This window comes from Durotheca rogersii (genome assembly GCF_024521655.1).
Source record: "Durotheca rogersii strain YMJ 92031201 chromosome Unknown GGS23scaffold_13, whole genome shotgun sequence".
NCBI lineage: Eukaryota > Fungi > Ascomycota > Sordariomycetes > Xylariales > Xylariaceae > Durotheca > Durotheca rogersii.
In genome coordinates, this window is record NW_026251244.1 from 177,676 (window position 1) to 199,551 (window position 21,876).

Below are 21,876 nucleotides of genomic sequence, written 5' to 3' on the forward strand. Positions count from 1 at the left end.
TGCCTGAGCTCTACAACCTGTTCTCCTCTCGCCTTCGTCTTCCTGTCGAGTATCCCCGGGGCCAGGGTAGTTGAACTAAGTATCAAAACCCTACGGATGGGGATGACCTCGGTTTCCATGCTTGTTGATGAGGGAACGCCTCCCTGCCCGGCACGATGTCGGTCTTGAGTAGCTTGAGTAGGATGTGGCGTCTAAAGTAATCTTCGTCTGCACCGCTGTCTGGTTCCGGTTTGCTAGACTGGGAGGATGCACACGACAAGGTTTGCGCGTCACGGTGAGGCGATAATGCAGAGCAGAGGCCATGGTGCCGGATCACCGTTCCTCGCGTAGCCGTGTGCCTAAACCTCGGCGACGCTCTGTCATGGATATGGCCGGTATTGGGCATCGGCCGGCCGCGCTAGCAACGGGGGCGCACGGTATGAATGCGTCTAAACTTCTACCGTTGGTCACTAAAGTCGCTCGCCGAGAGAATAAGAGAGGAGGCGGCAGCGGCGCTTCGGGATGGATGGCGGGCGAGACAGACGCCCTGGTGAGAAGCGTTTGCAAGTAGTAGATACATACATGGGTGACGGTGGGAGATGCATATAAAATCTGGTCCGTAGATCGGCGGGCGTCCAGAGGCCTAATTGCCGCCGTCGCTTTCGTCTGACGGAGCTTAGATGGGCGCCTTGTCTGGGCTCCTGGCGTACCGCGTTGACTAAGCTTCTAGTTGAGGCCCCAATGACTGCAAGGGATACCGATCACGATTTCTTGCCTAGCTGAGTCAGTATTCCCGGAGCAGAGGACGGACAGGGTCTCGGCCGTACATTCGTGTACGACGGCGACGATCTGGAGACTGGCCTATCGCCATCCTCGCTGTCGAGGCAACCTACCAAACAGATCGACCAACCAATAATAACCAACCGGCCGCTGACATTCGCTGGCAACCAACAAGCGAACAAGAATAAGCAAACATGGGAATAACCACATAGCCAGATAAATATCTATCTCTTTTCCCTTCTCTTCGCTGTGGCTCTCACAAACTTACAGGCCGTCGCCCCAACCTTGAAGGTAGTTGAGGCGCCACTAAGCCGGGGGGGGACGGATGAACATTAGCTATGTCGTCCCATCTCGACGGCTATATTAGGTGGATGTCGGGACAAATTTCTAGGTGCCGCTTATACTATAAACGCTGCCAAGAGAGCCTAGCGCTACGCCGTCAATCATGGTACCGTTCAAACTTAGTTATATGGCGACGATGCCAGGGAGACTGGACTGGCTAATGTCGGTCCTAGGTCCTCTCTGCCCGTGCCACCCGCGAGACTGGCAAACACGTCCCATTTATCGAGGAGAGCGGACACATATCTCTGGATTGCTATCGCCGGCGCCACATACTTGCACAGTATCTGGGTATATTGTATAGTAACATTGTCCTGGTGTGGGAGGCATGCATCTACGTGTGTACATACCTAGTAGTATCCCAGCAAGGCGTGACAAGCCTGTATATATACCTACGTATAGGTACCTACCTAAGGTAGGCATGCACGCATCTAACGATTTGTTATCAATGCTGAAAGGATCATCTCGGTAACGGCTCCGAAGGTGGAACGGTACAGTATCTGAAGCACAGATGGCGCGTGGGATTTGCTAGATCGACAAACTCGACTTTCTTAACAAGCTCGGGGCAACTCACGATCCTACACCTACCTCTATAAGTATAGGTAGGTGCCTGTATATGAGAGATACCTCTCATGCTCGTACAGACAGCATACCCATATGTACATCCGGTACATTCTACCTGCCCAACCCAGTCCACCCACTACCACATGGCATATGGGACATATGTAAACCCGCCATTTCTAATCAACCTCCACTCCGACCAACCGGGCCGCGATCCATCGGTGGATCTGCCCATACATGTACATTATATCTACTGAATCGTACCTCGCTTCTACGACGCAGTACATATGAGGTACACACCCTCCAGGTAGCATCTATCGTTCGATGCAAGTAAATGTAAGTACATGGGTGCTGCCTTTGGTACTTAACACACCTGATAAACGTGGCCAAGTACCTACCTAAGACAAAGTTCCTACATGCATACACACCCACATTAGGTACATATAGACAGAGCAGGCACCGTACATGTATCATGCCGCACACGGTGCATATTGTACTGTACCTCACGTGGTACCTTGCCCGTCCCAAGCCTACTACGCGTATAGAATTGGCGGAAGCAACCACGGTAAGTAGTAGGGGGGTGCAATGGTTCGCTGCTACTCGACTCGGAATTTAACACGCGGAATGGAATTGCGGGTCCCGAGCTGGAGAATGTGTGATAGCGATTTCCAACCCCCCTAGCCCCTTTCTCCCGTAATGGCTGAGCCGTCGACTTGAATAAATACTACTATGTGTGTACTTATGTAGGCACCTGGGGCGTCAGCTTGCGGGAATGCGTGGGTAGTGTATATATCCATAGTGCTTGGACGTGGGGAGTAGCAAGTGAATAAATGTAGGTACCTACGTATCACACGGATAAACAGATATGGATAATACGCAGATTCGTTATGTAAGTGCTTGGCCCTGTAACCCGCCTGGGCTCCCACTGTATATAGATAATCTATACGCGAGGAGTATGGGTATTGTGTATGTATATATGTGTGTGTATGCGTTATACGGGTGGTGTGGGCATGTATTGGGTGGGTTCCCAGGTCCGGCGGGTGGGCACTCCGTGCATATCTACGTACATATGCACACGACGTAGCATGCTATTACCTACAATGGTACGAACCCGGGAGGCTGCAACGGTGTTTCATCGTCACATCAGATCGCTTCCTGTTTACCTCGTGGACCGATCTTCTGGAAAAAAGAGCCAGTGCGAAAAGCGACCCGGCGGGAGTGTTGATCTTACCTTAGGTACTACCTACCTACCTACACCACAACACATATGGTACATGCAGACAGGTATATTATATGCACGTATGCATACATCTACACTCGCCGTAGTACCTAATGTGTGCAGACTCGACGGGGGATTTTGAGAGCGGAGGCGTATGTACTCTACGGCCATGGCAGTTTCATCCGACATAGAATGGGGGGTTTGTCATCCCACGTACATGTGCAATTTTATATTAGAAAAAAAAAAAGGCCGAAATGGGGGAAAGGGGGACAGGGCCTATAAAGTGGTAGCAAGGAAGAAAACGTGAGTATATATATGCACATCAGAAGCAGATAAGAAGCAAACGGTATCGGGTTTCTGTTGAGTTTATTGCATCGTATACGATATAGTTGGATGATGACTGCGGGAAACCTAGCAAGCTGCCTAAAGAATGTATCCCTCTACGATATACCTCGCAAAGGCTCTTAGTGAGGGGAGAGACCTCAACCTCGAAATTATGCATTGTCTAATCCCCAAACCTGGTGCTGCTTCATATTACCTAGTCTCGCTGCTACCTAACACCTTAGGTACTACGAAGGCTTGTTGACGCTGATACCTACCTACTACTTTCTTACGTACCTAGCTCGACCTTCAAAACACACATACACACACACCACACATATATATATATGACCCATTCCTAATCTTAGATGTACCATATAAATACACATACATAGGGGTCGAGGCACGGACGCAATTTACATAGAAGCGCGTTAGCAACTGGGTCTCGTCTCTCCCTATATGGCGTCGCGTGTACATATCTGTTGTAGTATGTATAACTGCATAGATACATATATACATACACATATACGTGTATGTGTGGTGGGGTACGGTTGTTCCCGCCATCATGGTATTGGGGAAGGGAAACCGGATCTCGTCTTCTTGCGAAAGTGCAATTCGTGCATTTTGTATTGTATTTCCTCCCCTGGTCTGGGTTTGAGACATTAAAAAAAAAAAAGGCCGCCCTTCTCAAAACAAGGACGACCCAAGGAACTTCAGATGAAGGAGAATCCTGGCGCCCGGGAGAGCAGGTGGTTGGTTGCCGCGCAAATGGGATCCACCAGTTTCTACCATTTGCTCTGCAGCACGCATCCTACGTACAGTACGGCGTGGCATCCCGACACCGTCTCCGGTCCAGGTAGACGGGACTTGCCTCGACTGGTCTCTCGCTCGAACGTGCACGCGCATTCGGGGATTTACAGCCGGGTTGAAATTAAGCGGATGACTTCCCCCATCCCTATGGTATGAGTATACATAACAAGCATGCATGCGTACACATATACACATATACACATACCTACCTCGCCTCTATGGTAGGCAGTAGGGAGGTAGTGCCCGCATACGTAATGGCGTCTCGGGTACTTGACACTACGTCTAGGTAGGTAGGTATATATGCGCTGCGCACGCGGACCTAGTACACAGCATGGCACCGACTAGGCCTACGTACATAGGAGGTAGCTCCCACGCATGTACGAGTATGTGCGTGCCGAACATGGCTAGGTATGTAGTACTTGGTGTTGGTTTGTCGAAGCCACTTGATCAAGAAAAATTCCTCAGAGATCCCTGTCCCGGCAGGGTGCTGGGTGGCGCTGAGTGGTGTATGATGAAAATGACCTTCCCAAAACCAGCCTAGCGTGGCAGAGATGGGGCCATCCTAACCATGGGGGAGGAACAGGGTGGGGCCTGCCATGTACTGCCTAGCGAGTGCGCCACAAGTGTACAGGTACATGGCTGAAGCGGAACTTGCTTCGTGGGTACTTGGAGTGCCGCAAGGAGACGCACGCACGGGCAGGCATCCTCATGTATGCCCATCCGTGAACGGGTACAAGATACGTGCCCACCGTCGCCCAGCGGACCTGTGACCCACCGACACCGGCTCGTCCATTGGGCAGAACCGACCCACAGCTAGGGATCCCGATGCAATCATCTCCACCTGGAACCCGCACGACCCCGGCTGATTTGCTCGGGCCAATCCCATCCTTCCCCCTGCGGGTCTCGCACTCGTGCTATCGCCCAATCTGCCAAAATCTCACACTAGCACTCTCCCCAAATAATCCACCCCAAAAATCCACCCACCCACGCACGCTGCCCTGCCACTGGTAGCCACTAGTAGCCACCGGTTACCTGTGTTAGGTAGGTAGGTCCGCCTGCTGGGCTCCTCCTGCTGGGCTCCTCCTCTGGCTCTCCCACCCTCGACCCAAACCGGCCCGCCTCACCATTCACACGCACGCACGCACACGCTAAAGGCTGAAGGTTTGACGCTCTATTCTCTCTCTCTCTCTCTCTCTCACGCTAACTCGCTTCCTTTCCCTCCTCTCTCTGGTCCTTCTCTCGTCCTTGGCTCGGCTCCGTCTCTTCCCTCTCTCTCCCTCTCCTCCTCCGACCATCCCTCACACACATTAGACTTTCCCCAACCGGCCATCCCGTCGACAATCCGCGCCTACTTTTACTTTGTGGGCCTCGTCGCCGGTTAGGTCGACGTACGTTCTGACCCTTCAACCGTCGGCCTGAGTCGATCTCGACAGCACACGAGTCAAGGCAGCGTGACAGGCATCCCGGGACGTCGACTCGCAACCCTCACCCTCGGAGCGTGGACCATTCACCCACCGTCCAACCGTTCTCCTCGACTACATCGTCTATCGTCATCCCGACCGCACCACACGTCCCACCCGTCGTTGGGCTGCCGAACCTTCGTGCGCTAAAAGTCCCAGCCAGCGCCTCGGGTTCCTTACTACGTTATAGAACAAACTTGATCTCCCCCCCGGCCCAATTTGACGGGCTTTCTTCCCGTTCGTCAGTTTTGCTCATTCATGCGCCCGACCACGTTTTACCCGGTTCCGTCAATCTGGTTCCTCCGGCTCGCCAGGTGGCCCAGATTTCTCTAGTTGTAGCAGGAGGACTGCACGAGGTGGATTATTCCACCGCGAAATACGTTTATCCAAGACTTCATCATTATTCCCGTTCTTTTCTTCCTCGTCGGTAGAGTGAGGGTGAATGGCCGCGATGCTTCCCATCCAGGTATGTCGCAGTTCGTCCTGCCGAGCGTGGACGTTTCCGGTAGCTCGGGTTTATCTCCTTCGAGAGCCACCGCTCTGCTGTTGAATGGCACTGTCAAGGCATCGAGCACTGCCTATTTCTCGGCGTTTGTTTCTGCCGTTCAAATTCATGCTAATATGTGATGGCCCTCTAGCCCGAGTCGAGCATGGCGAATACCATAGCCCCCGCCGACAGCAAACTGTGCGCCACTCGTGAGCATCGGATCACCAAGGGCGGTAGGCACCTTTGGTACCAGCTGGAAGTCTTGCAGCAGCCCGAGCGTGCGAGAGCGTGCGGTTCGGGCCCCAAATGTACGAACAGCTGTTTCTCTTTGCCCTCGAAAAGAACCTAGTCTCTAACCGAGATACAATAGCCTCTGCCGATCGACGCCCTGTCGACCCGCCGCCAGTGGTCATCCTCAGGGTTTTCGAAGGCGAACACTTTGATACTGCGCGGGATATCACTTTCGATTATAATGTGGATTTCTTCTGCTACGCCTCTCTCGAACATGCCCGCCCTATGGCCCACGGCAGAGTCCAGACCCCGGCAGCCACGTCGCCGCCTGTTCTCACGGGCTTTCCCGTGTCCGGATGCTGCTATCTCGACCGTCCGGACCCGGCTGGGTACTTCTTATTCCCGGATCTCTCGGTCCGCCACGAAGGACGCTACCGACTGGTTTTTAGTCTGTACGAGTTGATCAAGGAGGAACAAGACCAAGACCGAGACGCGCCGCCTCCAGACCCCGAGGATGGTATGTCGGATCTGAGTGCGGGGAACGCCAACCACCGTATGGACCTGAGGTCGTCCGACTTCATCGTTTATAGTGCCAAGAAGTTTCCCGGTCTGACCGAGAGCACCTCACTGAGTCGTACCGTCGCCGAACAGGGCTGCCGCGTACGTATCCGACGCGACGTCCGCATGAGGCGCCGCGACACCAAGGCCTCTGCTGCTAGCGAATATGACAACAACGCCGAAGACGAATATACTCGACGTCATAGAACGCAGACCCCCGAAGCTTACCGCGCCCGGTCTATGAGCAATTCGAGCATGGAGCGAGCCGCATACGCTCCTGACCACCCGCGTCGCCCTTCGAACGCCGAGTATGGCCCGCCGCCGCCGCCGCTCTACCAGAACGGACAACCCCCTTCAGCCATGTTAAATTTTGGACACGGGGGCAATTCTGGTTTCGCCCAACCTTACGGGCCCGCGCCTCCCGCGAGCCAATCCACGCCGGTGTCCCCCGCAGCGCCGCTCTTCCCCCAGGGTGTCAACTTCCCGCCGCCGCCTCCCTCGCCTAGCTACTCGTCCGGCTATTCGCAGTACGAACCTGCTACCGGAGACCCGGATCTTCGAAGGCGGTCGTCAGCCGGCTTCTCTACGATTTCCGCCAAGCCCCCAGCGCCGTATTCCCTCTCCCGGGTGCCGCCGAGACCTCCCACAGCCTCATCTATCGGGCCTATACCGTCTCTGCCATCGATAATTGCGAGCCCGAAAATGTCACCATCCCACTTGGGCGACCGTTCGGGCTCGATAGCGGCCCTGCCTCGGCCGCTATACCCTCAACCGGAGTCCAGGCCCATGAAGCGCTCCATTGACGAACTCACGTCGACTACGCAGGAGGGCCGTAATGTTAATGGAGAACGGCCGTCGATCAGCTATCACACTGGACTTCCTGTGTACCGGAGGGCCGACGGTTCAGAAAGGACGGCTGTATTCCCGGACACTCTCGCGTAGACCATTTATGCGGCGGCTGCCTGACGACAGGTTCACGGATTTCACGAATAACAACGCGCAAGATTTGCGGCGGAGTTGGGCGTTGGACGGCGCCAATGGCGGCTTTCGCCGCTTGTATATATATATATACATTATGCAACATGGCCATGGATGTGCCTACTATTTTCTGTTTCATTTGTGTTCGACTACTTCCCGCTGCCACTCATTTTCGCAGCGTAAATAGCTTTAGCATGGGGGATTCCCTCTGTCGAGGTGTCCTTCAACTGGCACAACCCCGCCCCCCTCGCAGACTGGTGGGAACTCCCACTTGGGGTCGCTACATACTATATAAAGTTGCCGGGATCACGAAGTTCTGCGTGTGATAGAAGCAGAACGTCATCGGGCGGAGACGCGTGGGAAAGATGGGAACCGCGGATTAGGCGAGGCGCTCACCATGGTGCGTTGGTCAGCGTTGTTGGTTGATACCTATTGTCGTTACTTGGCTGATCCCGTTCGGGATCCAGTCTAGAGAGTTCTTATGTGTTCGCTTCGAGGGTTAGGTGAGGTTAAGTGAGTGAGTAGGGCGGTGTCTTTGTACATATACACGAGCAATGGAATCAAAGCCTCCCCCTCCCCGAAACAGTGAATTGTCTGTGCGTGTCGTGCTGTGGGTTGTAGTGATGAGAGACGGCGGTGCAGATGTAAGGTCGTTATATATAACTACCTGTTATATACCTATGTATGCACCCCAGCCTCGGTGTTGGGTCTGTATGAGTATCCGTGTACGGGGGGTACTCTATGCACGTAGGCATTTCGGGATCCGGCGTCGCCTTCAGCATACTCACATTGGATATTGGCAGCAGAACCAGGGGAAGGGGAAGGGAACGGCCCCCTTAATTACAGGTAGGAGGTTCGAAAAACGTACCTAATTGCTTAAGAGCAGCGGCTAGACCTGATGCGGAAGCGCAAAAACGACGACTTGCCCAGTGCAGTTAGTAGCGGCCCAAGTACACAGTATCTGCAGGTACCAAGCCGGCCTATGCCTCGGCGGGCTAGTTGATCCTAGCTCACAGGCTCCGTTGCCCCTCCCACGACGTGCCGCGCCCAACCGGGGCAACCAGCCTACAACAGTCCGACCGAGTAAACAATCTGCTCGCCAGTGCACTGCCGTTTTAATCCTTCCTCCCACATTCCGCCGCTGACTCCTCTCGAGTTCATGCTCGCCCACCCCCCCTTTCAAGAGTCATCCGCATACCAACCGCCGCCACCATGATGGCCTCTGATGCACTGAGGCCACCGACCCAGAATGGCGGCTCGCGTCCACCGACTTCTCGATTCGTCGAGGGCTCCATGAACGACAGAGTCAGCGCCGTGCCGCCACCACAATTCCTCGGGCCCGAGCAGCTGGGGGAGTACGAGAGGATGTTCTATACCGAGCCGCATGCCACTGTTGATGCTGCTGCTGCTGCTGCTGTCGCCGCCGCCGCCGCCGCCGCCGCCTCCGCCGCACAGAGAGAGACACGCAGCAAGCCTCGCCGCGACCGGCCGTTCTCTGATCCCGCACAGCTGCAGAGTGGCGGTGAAGACAGCATCGCCAACAACACGACGGGACTGGAGCAGCACACCGTCGCCCATAAGAAGTCCACCAGCTTCTTCAGCAGAGTCCGGGACGCCCTGGCCGGATGGAACTCGTCGTCCTCGCGTGGCGGAGGAATAGCCGCGGTAGTGACACACAGACAGCAGGACTCGAGGAAGCACAGCAGCCTCCAGGAGCCATTGCCTCGGCAACAGCAATCGCTACCGTCGATGGCGACAACAGAGATGCTACGGCCCGAGAACCTCCGCAATACTAAGTCCCATTCGGAGATGTACGAGGTCATGCCTCAGCTACCTAACGTCGGCGGTGCTGCCGCTGGAGGTGCCGCCAACCGCCCGTCACGCGACGAGATCATGCAGTCGTACAACCAATTGATGGCCTCGGGCTTCTTTCAGTCCCATGCCATACAATCGACCCGCTACGCTCCGCCAGGTGGCCGCCATTCTGAGGGTGCCGTAGTACCGGCCGCCGCTCGCTCGCCGGTGCCCCCGCCACGCATCTCTTCGGTGGGCGTCGTCGCCAGCCCGTGGTATAGCTCACCGCCGCAGAGCCCGGCCGCCCCCACCTTTGCCCGCAGCGGCAGGCCGAGCCTCAGCAGCAATCGCAATAGCAACGGGTCACGGCTACCCTCGATACGCGTCTCGTCTGAGATCGAGACGGCGGAGCCGCCCTCGGCCTTCCAACAGCTGCTACAGGGTAAGGACTCGTGGTACGCACTCCGCGGCCGTAAGCGCAACCGAGTCAGCGCCGAGGACTACTCGCCGCCGACGTCACCAGTCTCGCTCATGGCGCCCGTAGTACCGCTCGTCGCCGCGGCGGCGCCTTCGTCATCGACGACGTCGCTGTCCTCGTCGTCTTTTACCCAGCCGCTCAAGAGGGTCGCCAAGAAGCTCCGCAGGACTCCTTCGTCACCGCCACTGCCCCCCACCTCCCACCCGAGCCCCCACATCCCCAACACTGACGCCAACCTCTCCGTCACTGCTCAGTTGATCCGGATCCCCGCCACCCGCAACGGCTCCTCGGCTTGCGCGCCCGACGGCATCTTGCGGCTGCCGCCGTCGCAGTCGATAGGCGGTACGGTGTACGTGGCGGAGCGCGGGGTGAGGGTGCGCTCGCCGTCTCCCGAACCGCGGCCGTCGTACGACGACGCGCTCGCGTTCGCGGTGGCCGACGGATGGCAGTACCGGGACCAGCAGCAGGCGCGGCGCGGCGGGTACTACTTCTACGATTCCGACCTCGACTGCGACCAGGAGCAGAAACAGCACGTGGCAGTGAGCAGGACTAGCAGCAGCCGCAGCAGCAGTAGCAAGAAGGCCCGCGCGAACCGGCTTCGCAAGCGCAGCAAGTCGTCGTCTCTGCGGTCGCGGTCCCGGCCCGGCACGGCGTCGTCGATGATGGCCGCGACAACGGTAGTAGTAGCGCCGCCGTCGGTGACAACACCGACATCGTCGGTCAACTGGGAGGTGCTAGGCGCCGACGATGACGACGACGACGACGACAGCGACATCGAAAACGGCTACGCCGCCGACCGGATGGACTGGGAGAGCAGCGAGGAGGGCACGCTGCGGCGCAGAGGCAGCGTCGAGCTGGCTCGGGACGCCCGCGGCGCGGCGAAGCCGCTGAGCGTCGTGCCGGATGCGAATCGCGGGATCCCGTCCGTGCCGCGGATCCCGGACCGCTACCATTGCGGCTACGCCGGGAGCAGTAGTAGCAAGTCGGGCCGGCGCAGCGTAGCCACCGTCACCGACGAGAACGCACGGATCATGGAGGGGCGGGGTGTCGGGGAGGCATTGTAAGGCTGACACAGCGTCGGCAGATCTAGCCGGTCTGCCTACCGTCCTGTCGTCCTTGAGGCGCCCTCCATATTCTCGTTACGCCGCTCTACTTCGAACTACACCAGGTTCCGCTATCTACCGATAACTTCCTTACACCGCCCTCTGCGCTACGTCCGACCCATCCTATTCCACGAACCCGGCGCCCCTTATCCCGAAAGAGACCAGGTGGGGAGAGAGAAAGCAAGAAGAAAAGAAAGAAAGAGGGGAAACGCCCATCGATACGTCCATCCATCGATAGGCCAGAAGATCGACCGACCGACCGACCGACCGGCTGGACTGGAATACAGACAGCGGCATCGCGTCTCGTCGTGTGTATATGCTTGTGGTTGCTGTTGATTTCTTTTTCTCACCTTTCCCTTTGTTGTCTTGTGACGATCACGACGGAATGAACCTAGTACGACACGACACGACATGATACCACCACTACCTTTCCGGGCCGATATTACCGCTGCTATTACTATATTATCATTATACTCCTTTTTTTCAGTCTGATGCCTGCGTGTCGCGGTGGGGGGGGGAAGTGGAACCTAGAAAATTCGAGAAAAATACTGGAAAAAAAAGAACCCCAAGGGTAAAGAAACAAAGAAGGGGAGCGGAGGGGAGGGAACACTGAGTGAGGGACGCAGACACAAAGGAAACGAGGCGAAGAAAGAAAGCCGTATCCGAAACGGCGGTTTTCTGAGTTCGGCCCTCCCTCCGGGACGGGATTCTTCGACTCTTGTTCGATTTCTCTTCGGCTTCTACTTCTATTTCTTTTGCCCATGATGTCATGACCTTTTCCTTTTAAGTCACCTAGCAGGCCGGGGGGGGGGGGGTTATTTGCCCTACCTAGGCCCGGTGGCTCTCTCTCAGGGGAGAATTATAGAAGAAACAAATTTGGTTGTTGTTTTGCTTTTGCTTTCCTTCGGGGGGAGGCAAGACTGCGTTTTACCCCCAGGCGCGTATATACCCCCAACGACGGCGATAGCTCTCCTCCCACCCTCGAGCCCCCTTCCCGCAGTTTGATTTCGATGGCAAGGGGGGCGAGAGGGAGAGGCGGAAAACGCCCCCGCCAACGCAGACTCGACAATAATGCGGCCTCTCATGGCCCGCCCACCCGGGCGCACCAGCAAGCAAACCGTCCCGACCCTGTCTATCGACCTCCCTTACATCTGATCCTCAAGGCGGGGGAGGGGAGGGGAGGGGAGGAGCATCATCCGTTCTCTATTTCGCCCTTTTTCGACTCTTTCGGCTTCGCTCTTCTACCGGCACGCGTGCTGTGAACAGTTGAATACGGGATCCGCTCGAGGACGGGTGAACAGACTGCGGGACCAGATCCCCCCTCCCTCCCCTCCTCCCGACCGAGAGACGGATCGAACTTGTAATGACGTAGGGAAGTTAGGTTCGGCTCAACCTGTCTCGGGCAGATCCGAGAGGGAATGGGGTCGGCCTGCGGCGGCGGTGGCGGCGGTGGTTTTCCATTTTCCTAAATTTTCTTTTCCTTTTCCTACGCTCTTCGGTCTACGGCAGGGAATTAATGACGAGCTAACGACACGGAACGACTATAAAATTGAAAAAAAGCCAGCCGAAGTACGACCGATCCAATCGATCCGTCAACTAAGCCGGGCCCAAATCCAAAAAAAAAAATTTTTCATCCAGAACAGACGGGACGGGACACACAGAGACCGCACGGCGAGAAAAAGAAATGTGAGAGAAAAAAGAAGGTCCATGTACATACATAGTTTGAGGGAATGGGGCGGGCTACAGTGTGTAGTACGCCTCATATATATTAGTTCCCTCGACTGCCCCTGGCTTGGCTTGCTTTGGTGACTGAGTGAGTGAGCGTTGGTATGTTACCTATCGTAGTAGACTCGGTGTGCTTAAGCTAGTAGACCGCCGGTGCGGAAAGAAAAGGCGCAAGCCAGGGAATCAGTTCAGCGACTCTAGAGGCAACGAAACACACACACACACACACACACACACACACACACACACACACACACATATATATTCAACGAATAGATGAGATTTGTCTAGAATCAGACTGGCAGGCCTAAATACATAACACACCTCGACATCTTCGGCTCCCGCCGAATGTGGTTCTATCTCTTGACGACAAACTTCGGGCGTAATGACGCGAAATGGTTTCCAGGAAAAGAAAAAAAACAGCCGCGGGGCAGGCGTATACATCACGACTCTAGGAGAAGCTGCCCCCGGCCGTTTGCAGAGTAATGTAGTATAGTGTGCGGTATGCGTGGATACCTAACTAACATTGAGGCATCTAGGACCGTTCCCGCCGTAGGGCGGGCTCGCATCCGACGTTATGCCAAACCTCTGCCAAGAGCCATTGCTGACTTGCTAACCTACAGCCCCCGCGTATCAGGTATCTCGCCGTCATTTCTCTCTCGTACCCTATCGCACGACGGGAGGAGGCGACGGACAAATACCGGAAGATGCGAAAGTGACAAAACAAAACCAAGCCGCGTGGAAATCTCTCTCTGGGGAGCCTCCCCGTACGCCATTCTTGCCGCAACCGGACCGGACCGGACCAGCCGTAGCTCTCTCTTGCTCGGAGAAGAAAGCACATCCATGGTCGTCGGAAGTCCCCGATTCCCCCACGACTATCCGAACTCCGAAAGCATGCAGACCGATCAGCCTTCCCTCCTCCCTCCTTCGCAGGAGGGAGAGGGGGGGCTGAAAAAAAAAACAAGGAGAAAAAAACAAAACAAAGAGCAGCGGAACCCAGGAAACGATAAACCACGAATGCCGCCTGCCGTGTCTGTAATGGTATCTTTACTCCCCTCCCCCTCCAATTCCTTACTCGCGCCGTAATGACGAATCAATAGTGTACAGTGTCAATTAATGCAAACGGGGGGTGGAGAAGAAAAAGAGTGGCCCTCGTCACGTAATTCGTCGCGCCTTAGGCACTGCGATCGACAGTCCTCGTCGGCTTGTAATTGGGAAGTTCATCAAACCACGCCTTCCCCTCGTTGTACTTGTACGCATGGAACTCGATACCGTAGGGTTTAGGCTCGATCGCGTAGAGCATGCCCAGCGGCATATCCAGGTCGGCGATGTCATCCCTCGTGAGGTCCATGAAGTACGCCATCAACACTCGGCAAACCGAGCGGTGACCGATAATCATGACGTGGTCCTTGATCCGCTCAATTTCGCGCACCATGTCGCGAAGACGGCTGATAACTTGAAGGTAGCCTTCGCCGCCAACCCCCGGGTAGACGTATTGGAGCTTGTCCATCTGGCGCTTGGTGTATTCGTCCTCGTGGTCTCGGGCGATCTGCTCGTACGTCAGGCCCTCGAACGTGCCGGAGTTGAGCTCGTTGAGCATTTCCCAATTCTTCACATCGTAGTCCTCATCTGCTTCGAAATGTTGAGCCGTCTGTATGCTGCGCGTCAGCATCGACGTCCAAACGCAGAAGTTCTTCTCGTCGAGCTCGCGACTCAGGTCGGGATAAGGCGGCGACCGGTCTCCGGGTAAGGGGGGAAATGACGACTGCGCTATCTTGTTCTGCTGCTCGACGAGCCACTCCTTGCGTTTCTGTGTGATGAACTTATACAAGCAGAGGCTGTAGGCGTCTCCACGATCGGTCAACGCCGAGTTGCCTCCGATCTTTCCCACCTCGTTGTCGAGAGATTGGCCGTGGCGGGTGATCCAGATCTGTCTCGGCGACAGGTTGAAAGATGATAGGTAGTGAGCGATGCCGCTACTCAGAAAGCCCCCTAGACCGAAGTGAGTGAGCTTCTTGCCCACGTCTGTCATCTACGAGCGTTGTCAGCCGAGACTGTACGCCGGCAACTCGGCGAAATGAAAACTCCAACTCTTTTCGCTCACCTTGATGTACTGCATCTCGTGCTCTTCCTCGTAATCGCCCAGAGGGACATACGCGCTCTCGTAGGCTTTGACGCGCTCCTTGAAGTCTGCCAGCGACTTGACAGGGTCCTTATCCTTGTAGTCGGGGCCGGACAGTTTTAAGCGCATGTTCGCTTCCAGGAGCTGATCTAGTCAGAGCGGGGTCCACAGATAACCCGGATTTGCAGGTCCTGACTCACATTTGGGTTTTTACAAACACTCTCGATGAATAGGATACCCAGCTTGGGCTCTCTGGCTTTGATGTGGTCGAAGAGTTTCTGCCGGCGCTGGATCGTGCTATTGGTGGCGTCCAGTATGCCAACCGAGCCGCCGCCGCTGATCAGATAGTCCAGCAATTCGTTAAGAGTGTCGATGGCGATCTCGTCTCGGAGCTTCGCCGCCTGCTCGTTGTTCGGATCGAAGAACTTGGCGGATTGGTCCATGGGAATCGGGGTAGAGTCGGGTTGGTCGGGAGGCGACTTCTGGCACGGAGAATCCGGAATTTGAGCGCCATTGACGAGAATAGTAGCCCCTGGCACCGGGACATCTACCGAGCTCTGGCTGCGCTCATGTTTGGGCGGGTTCACGACGGCCACGCGTCTTCGGTTACCAACGTTGAATATCCGAGTGTTATGCTGTTGCCACGCGAGATATCTCCGAAGCTTCTTGGTGATGTAGGATTTGCCACGGGCCGGCAGGCCAACCATAAGAATCACGAGCTTCGCCGCGACGTCCCTATCGGCAATTCTGCCATCGGGAGAAACAAGCGATCTTGTCATACCAGGGATGCTGAGGGTGGTGGCGTGCGGGCGCACCCGAGGAGTCTGGGAACCCGAGTTCTGTCTGATTGGGGGACTACGGCAGCCCACGGTCAGCAACGAATAGAAATACGGGGGGGGGGGGGGGGGGTTAAATTAATAAAAGAACAGAAGCCACACATGCATGCGGCGGACGACGCCGGATTTGGAATGGGAAACTCACATGCGAGGCGACGCCGGCGCCGTAGAGGAGATGCTCTTGGCATAGGGAGAATCGTTAGACGGAGGCACAGGGAATTCGCGAAATGCAGCCGCTCCGGCGGGCCCATCATCGAGGGCTCTCAGCGCGTTGGCTAAAAACGAAGAATGCGCAGCTGGACCGAGACTAACATGGGGAAGGTTGATGAGGGAGGGGGGCACGAGGCTGGTTTGATTCGGGGTGCTCTGGTACGATGTCGGCGCCGTATGATTCCCTATATTGTTGGCGTGGTTGTCGTCATGCAGCGAAGTCGGCGAGGGCGGCATTGCCGGCGTGCCCTCCTTAGGAACACTTGGCAAGCGGGTGCTCAGAGTGGCGATGCGAGACTCGGACGTGGTGGCGGCCGTCGTCTGCTCCGGCGGAGTCGGCACCGATCTGGGAGGAACGGCATTTGCGGGATGGACAGGACTAGCGGAGTGAGAGACGAGACGCTGATTGCTCATCGCCGCTTTGGCAAGCGATGATTGCTGCGACTGGGACTGTCGGCGGACAGGTCTGCGGTCTAGAAAAAATCGCAAAGGCGCAGGGTTTAGTAAACGCCACCGATAATCGGGGAGCGCCGAGAGGGATATCATAGGGAAGAGAGGAGGGTGCACCTGGTTGCGCAAGTGCGCCTGTCTAGCGAGGGGGGGATGCGCAGGTGTCTTGGGTGTGTCAGGGTGGACAGGCAGGTGAGGGAGGCAGATGGGCCCTGGTGTGCAGCGCAGTGCAGCGCAGCGCAGCTGGGAGTTAGTGATGGAGGTGGGATGGAACGGTCGGGATTGATTGGGCTGTAGGGGTAGCGTGGGGATCGTGTAAGTGCGAGTGTGCGAGGCAGAGGAGAGAGGGAGGGAGAAGGAGAGGGAGAGGAAGAACGGGACGAACAGCGCAAACAGAGTGAATGGGACGACTCAATATGTACGCGATGCGCGCGTCGCAGGTGCTGGTGTAGGAATCAAATTATTCAAGGGGGGGCTGCGAGGAAAAAGAGAGAGAGAGGAAGGGGAGAGGCAGGGAGATGAGGCAAGCGTAATAAGACGAGACGGTGCAATATCGACTGAGGGAAAAGGGAAAAAGGAGAGACGTGTGTACACATGTGAGTTCAGATGGGTACGTAATTTTCGACGCAACGTGCCAGACTGGACTAACCTGGCGATGGTGACGGACTGCTGCTGCTGCTAATAGGACTGCTGCCGGCATTTTGTGGGTTCACTGTTGAACTGATGTTCTCGGTCGATGCGACAATCTCATGAGGCCCAGCTCCCTTGACGTGTAGACGAGGAGTCATAGTGGAGGCACTGGATACGTCGTCAGGAACAACAACAGGGCACCTAAGGTATTCCGGCGCAGGGGGAGGCGATGTACATAGGGCGGCTACGCTAGGTACCTCGTACGTAGCCTGACCAAGCGCGCGTGCCACGGACCAGCGAGTTGCCCTCTCTGCTGCTCGCCAATCGCCTACGTACCTATGTGTACGTACTGTGGTGGACTGCGGCGCCCGTGCACCTGGCCTGTGATTCGATTTCTTCTTTTGGGGGCTGCTTTGGAGCTTTTGCTGTCGCTGAAGGGGGGTTTTCAGGGTCCAATCCTTGGCTGGGTTTTAAGGTTTTCCTCGACCCCCCCTTGGGAAGTGCCCGCAAATAGGTACAGTGGGACGTACTGTACGCTGTGCGTACTGTACCCGTCTGTCAGGTAACCAAAGTACGTAATGGCTGGTAAAAAGCCTCAGGTGGCAGAAACTGCGTGGGATGCAACCTTGCAGCAGGGCTGGCCGGAGCGAGACCGGCGAATCGGAGATGCCTGGTAGGTCAGGCGGGTGGCCGGGTCGACTTGTAATCGTGCAGTAGGCGGCTGCACTTTCTAAAAGCTTGCTTCCACTGAACTTCGTCGTGGCTGCGTATTCTTTTCTGGCGTTATCCTTCGCTCTTTTTTTTTTTGGCTTCTGATAAGTCGTGTCCGTCTACACGGATCTCCAACTGATCCCAGTCACACAACCCTCCTCCGCAGCTCGTGTCAATCAGACCCGATCGCAGCAGCCTCACACCACTCGTAGATGACCTGAAATCGACCGACCGCGGTCGTAATTCTGCTGCGTCGCAGTTTCGCAAAGAGAGGCCGGTGATGCCGCGGAAGGGTGAAGAGAAAGATGGGGGAGGCTGACTGCCTACAGTCGCGCAGCTAAATCCCAACGGCGAAGACCCTTGAGTAGATGCGAAATAAGAAAACGGAACGAGGAGAGGAAACGAAGGAAGAGAGGACCGGAGAAGCCGGAGAGGTGAGCAGAGCGCGGGATAATATCAGGAGAATGAATTACAAGAGGGAATAGTCCGAGGTGAATGGTGGCCGATTGCGGGTTCTTGTTTCTGATATTCCTCTGCCTGCCGCAGCGAGCTACAGGGCAGAGAGCGCGCACTGAGAATACCTATGTAAGTGGCAGCGTCTATTCCCCTCTGTTTGTGGGTCGGACGGCGTCGGTCGACGTGGGTTCTAAGTGGGTCTCCCAGGACCTTGGTGGGTGGACTCGATGATGTAGCGCCTGCGGGCCCCGTTCGAGATATACCCGAGTTAGAAATGGCCGAACGTATAAGTTGTTGAAAGAAAAAAAAAAGTGGTAAGGTTCTGTTTTTCACCATGAGGCGACCCTCAACAGTTGGCCCAGTCGCAACCTTGGCGACTCTCTTCCTGTGCTAGTTGGTGATGCCCGAGACGCAATAAATCATTGACGCCTCGAGACGAGAGATAAGCATGTGTACATACCTACTCTTGAGGCTGAGTCGCCTTGGCTCAATCGACAAAACTCCCCCCCTTCCTCTCTCTCCGATCTCCGTCGCTCGGGGTTTCTGTTTCTCTATATCGACGGCCCGGGTAGACTTAAAGCCTAACCCTCAATGTCTCGGGTTGCGACTAAATCAACTTATATACCTGGTGTTTGCGCGTTGCTGTCCGTTCCACTGCGTGGAATCGAAATGGCTAAGGCGGGCAATAGTTGAATCTAGAAGGTGGATATGCTGGATTAGCCGGAGGGGATTGCTTTGTTCTCGGAGCTAACCTGCCCCTTAGGCTCGACTTAGGTTAGGCCGAACCTACGGTCTCTTTACCTAGGCAGATGAAGTATTGTTTTTGTTCTCAGAAGTATTCTCGATTGAGGATATGACGAGTCTACTCGGCGGAGGAGGTCATATCGAAAACCCAAAGTGGGAAAACGGGGGATTGTATACCAAATTTGTCTCCTGCCTCGCAGTCCCGTCTCCAACAAAAATCTCGCACCCGCAGTCATGCACCCGACTATCGAGGTAGGCCCCGGCGGTCGGTGAGCATACACTCACTACCATGGGAAGTGATTATATCCACCGATTTGGTCGACCACAGAATCTTGCTGAACATCTTGGTGGGAGGACGTCTCGAAGTGTGTGCTATGTAAATGCCGCCGCAAATGATTCGCCGGCTTACATCCCCTAGAGGAGCCTGTCGTCTCGACGTGATTTATCGCGCAGATAAACCTACATCTCTCGAGTCAGAGGGAGGGTGCAAAGGTGGGAGGCACGTAACAAGAGGACAGGCTGGTTAGCACAGGTACCTACCTACTGTTTTCCTCATCGGGCTCCCGATTTCGCTGTCCTCACTCCCTTTTTCCACCCTTGACGTAACTCCGAGCTTGGCGGTCTTTCCTTCGTCACGCACCCTCGATTCCCAACTTAATTCCATATTTGTATTGTGCTCGGCGCCGAGACGGGGCGTAAAAGTGTATTGCTATGGCTTGCCCAATTCGCTACGACCTACATTGTCTGAGAGATTTACCGGAGATCCGTCTTGGCGATAGCTTCCTTTTTCTTCCTCTCCTTTTTTGGGGAGGTGCCGCATACGCCTGCATCATAGGCATGTAACCAACTCGCTGAACTACCTAGGTACCTCAGCTCGCTCCGGCGTTTGCTGGTCTGGTCCGAGGAGAGAAGAAGCGCACCCCGGTCGTTCTCCAAGAAGCCTGTCCGTATGCCCTTTCGATCTGAGATCAGTGCGCCTGAAAGATCCAGCGGCCACGGGTTCGTAATCTGACGGGACGTCTTCCTACCAATACTGCAACCGTATACTGCAACCGCAGGTACATGCAGCATTATTAACCACCTCGGACGAGCTGATGTGAGAGAAATGGCTCTAATCAAGAGCGACTACGTCAGGCCGCCCTAGTGATGCACAGTGGAATCACATCGCCGCGGTGGTCACGCCTTGCATCCGTCGCGTCTGTAACCGCGAGAGGCCGTTGAGCGGGTGGTTGAACTCCAGTGCAACGTCAACCTGGGGAAGCGATACGGTCTAGAAGGTCGATGACCTATGCCAATTCTTGGCAAACCGCCCGTACGATTCCTAGCTAAAGTAGGTATTTAAGACGCACGAGGGCCCCTTTCGCGAAGAGGTCTGGGAGCATCGCCTCTCCAGTCATAGCGCACGTGGAGAATCAGGAGCGCAGTATTCGCCGGAAAGCATCTGCGAAGAGAAGGGAAAAGGGAAAAAAAAAAGGGGGGGGGGGGGAAGATAAGGTGGTTATGAGGGAAAAACATCGATCCAACCATCGGTACGCAGCCTCGCATAGGATGGGTGGGAGGATCTATTCAAAAGCAGGAAACCCCACCGGGATTATCCTTGGCTCGGCCATGGGAAGTCAACTGGGGAGCTAGTCGGACAAGATTCCCGAAAGAGCTGGGGCTGCACATCGGTTGTAAGGCAGCACAACCCCGCGAGGTGTCGATGCTGGTAATCGGGAGCGGTTGGAGGCTACGATATCGGTACTAATGTAGGCAGGCGGACGCTGATCGAGAAATACTGGCTGCATCACGCATACCTTAGATTTTGGGAGGTATCTCGTAACCTTCGGTGCCACTCAGCTTCATGCATCGTATCTAACCTAAAGGGCACGGCTTAGCTTACTATAGATCGGTACTTGAGACAGGTACCCACATACGGAAGGTTATTATGTACCTGCTCATGGCAGTTGAAACTTGCTTCCTACCTACTCGTAGTGGCTTAGGTGCCTACCTCCTACCTGCCTACCTACCTACCTAGGTAGATATAGAGGTATGTACCTACACATAGGTACAGAAGGTAGTCATACATAAGCTTACCTAAAGGTAGCCTACCTAAAGGAGGTACATACCTCTAAGAGGAGAGGTAGCTGCCCGGTATGTACCTATAACTCCACGTACCTAGCCTAGGGCGGGTGCCTTGGGTTGGGTGCCTGTAGGCATAGGATTGGGTTCGGCCCCCCGCGCCTGGAACGGACGCACTGAGAGTTGACAAAACGTTAGGTGCCTATACGTGTAGCATCACGCACCTCACTTAGTTACGTAAATCGGACCTCTGCTTGCTTATCGATAAACCCCGCCAAATGCTCTCTTGCGGGGAGACTATGCTCGGCAGGATTGGACCCTTCACGCCTACCACCTAGCGTAATAAGGGGTAGGTAGGTATGTAGGTACCTTAACGTAGCATCCAATAAATTTCAACCCTGCTCTCCGGCAGTCGCAACAAGTTCGTGCCCTTCGATCCCTAAAGCCATTTTCCTGCCACACACACACACACACACACATACATACACGTACACACACACGTACCATAAACAACAGCACGCTTGCGCTCTTCCCCTCAAGCCCTCACGCCCTCACAAACCGCGCACCGAACTCTCCGACGTCCGCGTGAGAAAACGTCACGACCTGTCGCCGGGAGACACTTTCGCGACGCGAGAGAGGGGGAAAGAAAATAAACCCCAGGCAAATTCCACCTTCCTCACCTCCGTCTACCTTGAGAACCAAAAACGAGTCTTGCCAACCACCAGGAGCATATCCTATCCTTCTGGCATCCGCAACATTCGACACGATGCTTGGAGTCTTGATACTACCTCCAGCTTGGATTTCCTCCATCTCCCGTTTCATCTGAATCAGAG

The 21,876-nt window shown here is 55.4% G+C and overlaps 4 protein-coding genes across 4 annotated transcripts; 3 read left to right on the forward strand and 1 right to left on the reverse strand.

Moving 5' to 3' along the window:
- The first annotated feature begins 5,645 nt into the window (after nucleotides 1–5,645).
- Nucleotides 5,646–7,982, forward strand: GGS23DRAFT_93144 (velvet factor-domain-containing protein). Its single transcript, XM_051521405.1, has 2 exons — nucleotides 5,646–6,264; nucleotides 6,327–7,982. The coding sequence occupies exons 1-2, from the start codon at nucleotides 6,120–6,122 to the stop codon at nucleotides 7,685–7,687; spliced, it is 1,506 nt and encodes a 501-aa protein (XP_051371033.1). The 5' UTR covers nucleotides 5,646–6,119; the 3' UTR covers nucleotides 7,688–7,982.
- Nucleotides 7,983–8,750: 768 nt separating this feature from the next.
- GGS23DRAFT_93203 (uncharacterized protein) lies at nucleotides 8,751–11,151 on the forward strand. Its single transcript, XM_051521406.1, has one exon. The coding sequence runs from the start codon at nucleotides 8,936–8,938 to the stop codon at nucleotides 11,057–11,059; it is 2,124 nt and encodes a 707-aa protein (XP_051371034.1). The 5' UTR covers nucleotides 8,751–8,935; the 3' UTR covers nucleotides 11,060–11,151.
- Nucleotides 11,152–11,985: 834 nt separating this feature from the next.
- On the forward strand, nucleotides 11,986–13,039 carry GGS23DRAFT_93225 (uncharacterized protein). The gene is made up of 2 exons (XM_051521407.1): nucleotides 11,986–12,261; nucleotides 12,446–13,039. The coding sequence occupies exons 1-2, from the start codon at nucleotides 12,109–12,111 to the stop codon at nucleotides 12,905–12,907; spliced, it is 615 nt and encodes a 204-aa protein (XP_051371035.1). The 5' UTR covers nucleotides 11,986–12,108; the 3' UTR covers nucleotides 12,908–13,039.
- Nucleotides 13,040–13,997: 958 nt separating this feature from the next.
- Nucleotides 13,998–16,405, reverse strand: GGS23DRAFT_605639 (bifunctional 6-phosphofructo-2-kinase/fructose-2,6-bisphosphate 2-phosphatase; the record flags this gene model as incomplete). The annotated part of the gene is made up of 5 exons (XM_051519791.1): nucleotides 13,998–14,855; nucleotides 14,928–15,089; nucleotides 15,146–15,800; nucleotides 15,927–16,312; nucleotides 16,367–16,405. 5 exons carry the CDS (start codon nucleotides 16,403–16,405, stop codon nucleotides 13,998–14,000), a joined length of 2,100 nt encoding a protein of 699 aa, XP_051371036.1.
- Nucleotides 16,406–21,876: the final 5,471 nt, after the last annotated feature.

Bases quoted from the DNA above. Each gene is read 5' to 3' on its own strand.
- GGS23DRAFT_93144 (XM_051521405.1), top strand. From the start codon at position 6,120: ATGGCGAATACCATAGCCCCCGCCGACAGCAAACTGTGCGCCACTCGT. The intron at 6,265-6,326 runs GTACGAACAGCT...GAGATACAATAG, and splicing joins GTGCGGTTCGGGCCCCAAAT to CCTCTGCCGATCGACGCCCT.
- GGS23DRAFT_93203 (XM_051521406.1), top strand. From the start codon at position 8,936: ATGATGGCCTCTGATGCACTGAGGCCACCGACCCAGAATGGCGGCTCG.
- GGS23DRAFT_93225 (XM_051521407.1), top strand. From the start codon at position 12,109: ATGGCAAGGGGGGCGAGAGGGAGAGGCGGAAAACGCCCCCGCCAACGC. The intron at 12,262-12,445 runs GCGGGGGAGGGG...CCCGACCGAGAG, and splicing joins CCTTACATCTGATCCTCAAG to ACGGATCGAACTTGTAATGA.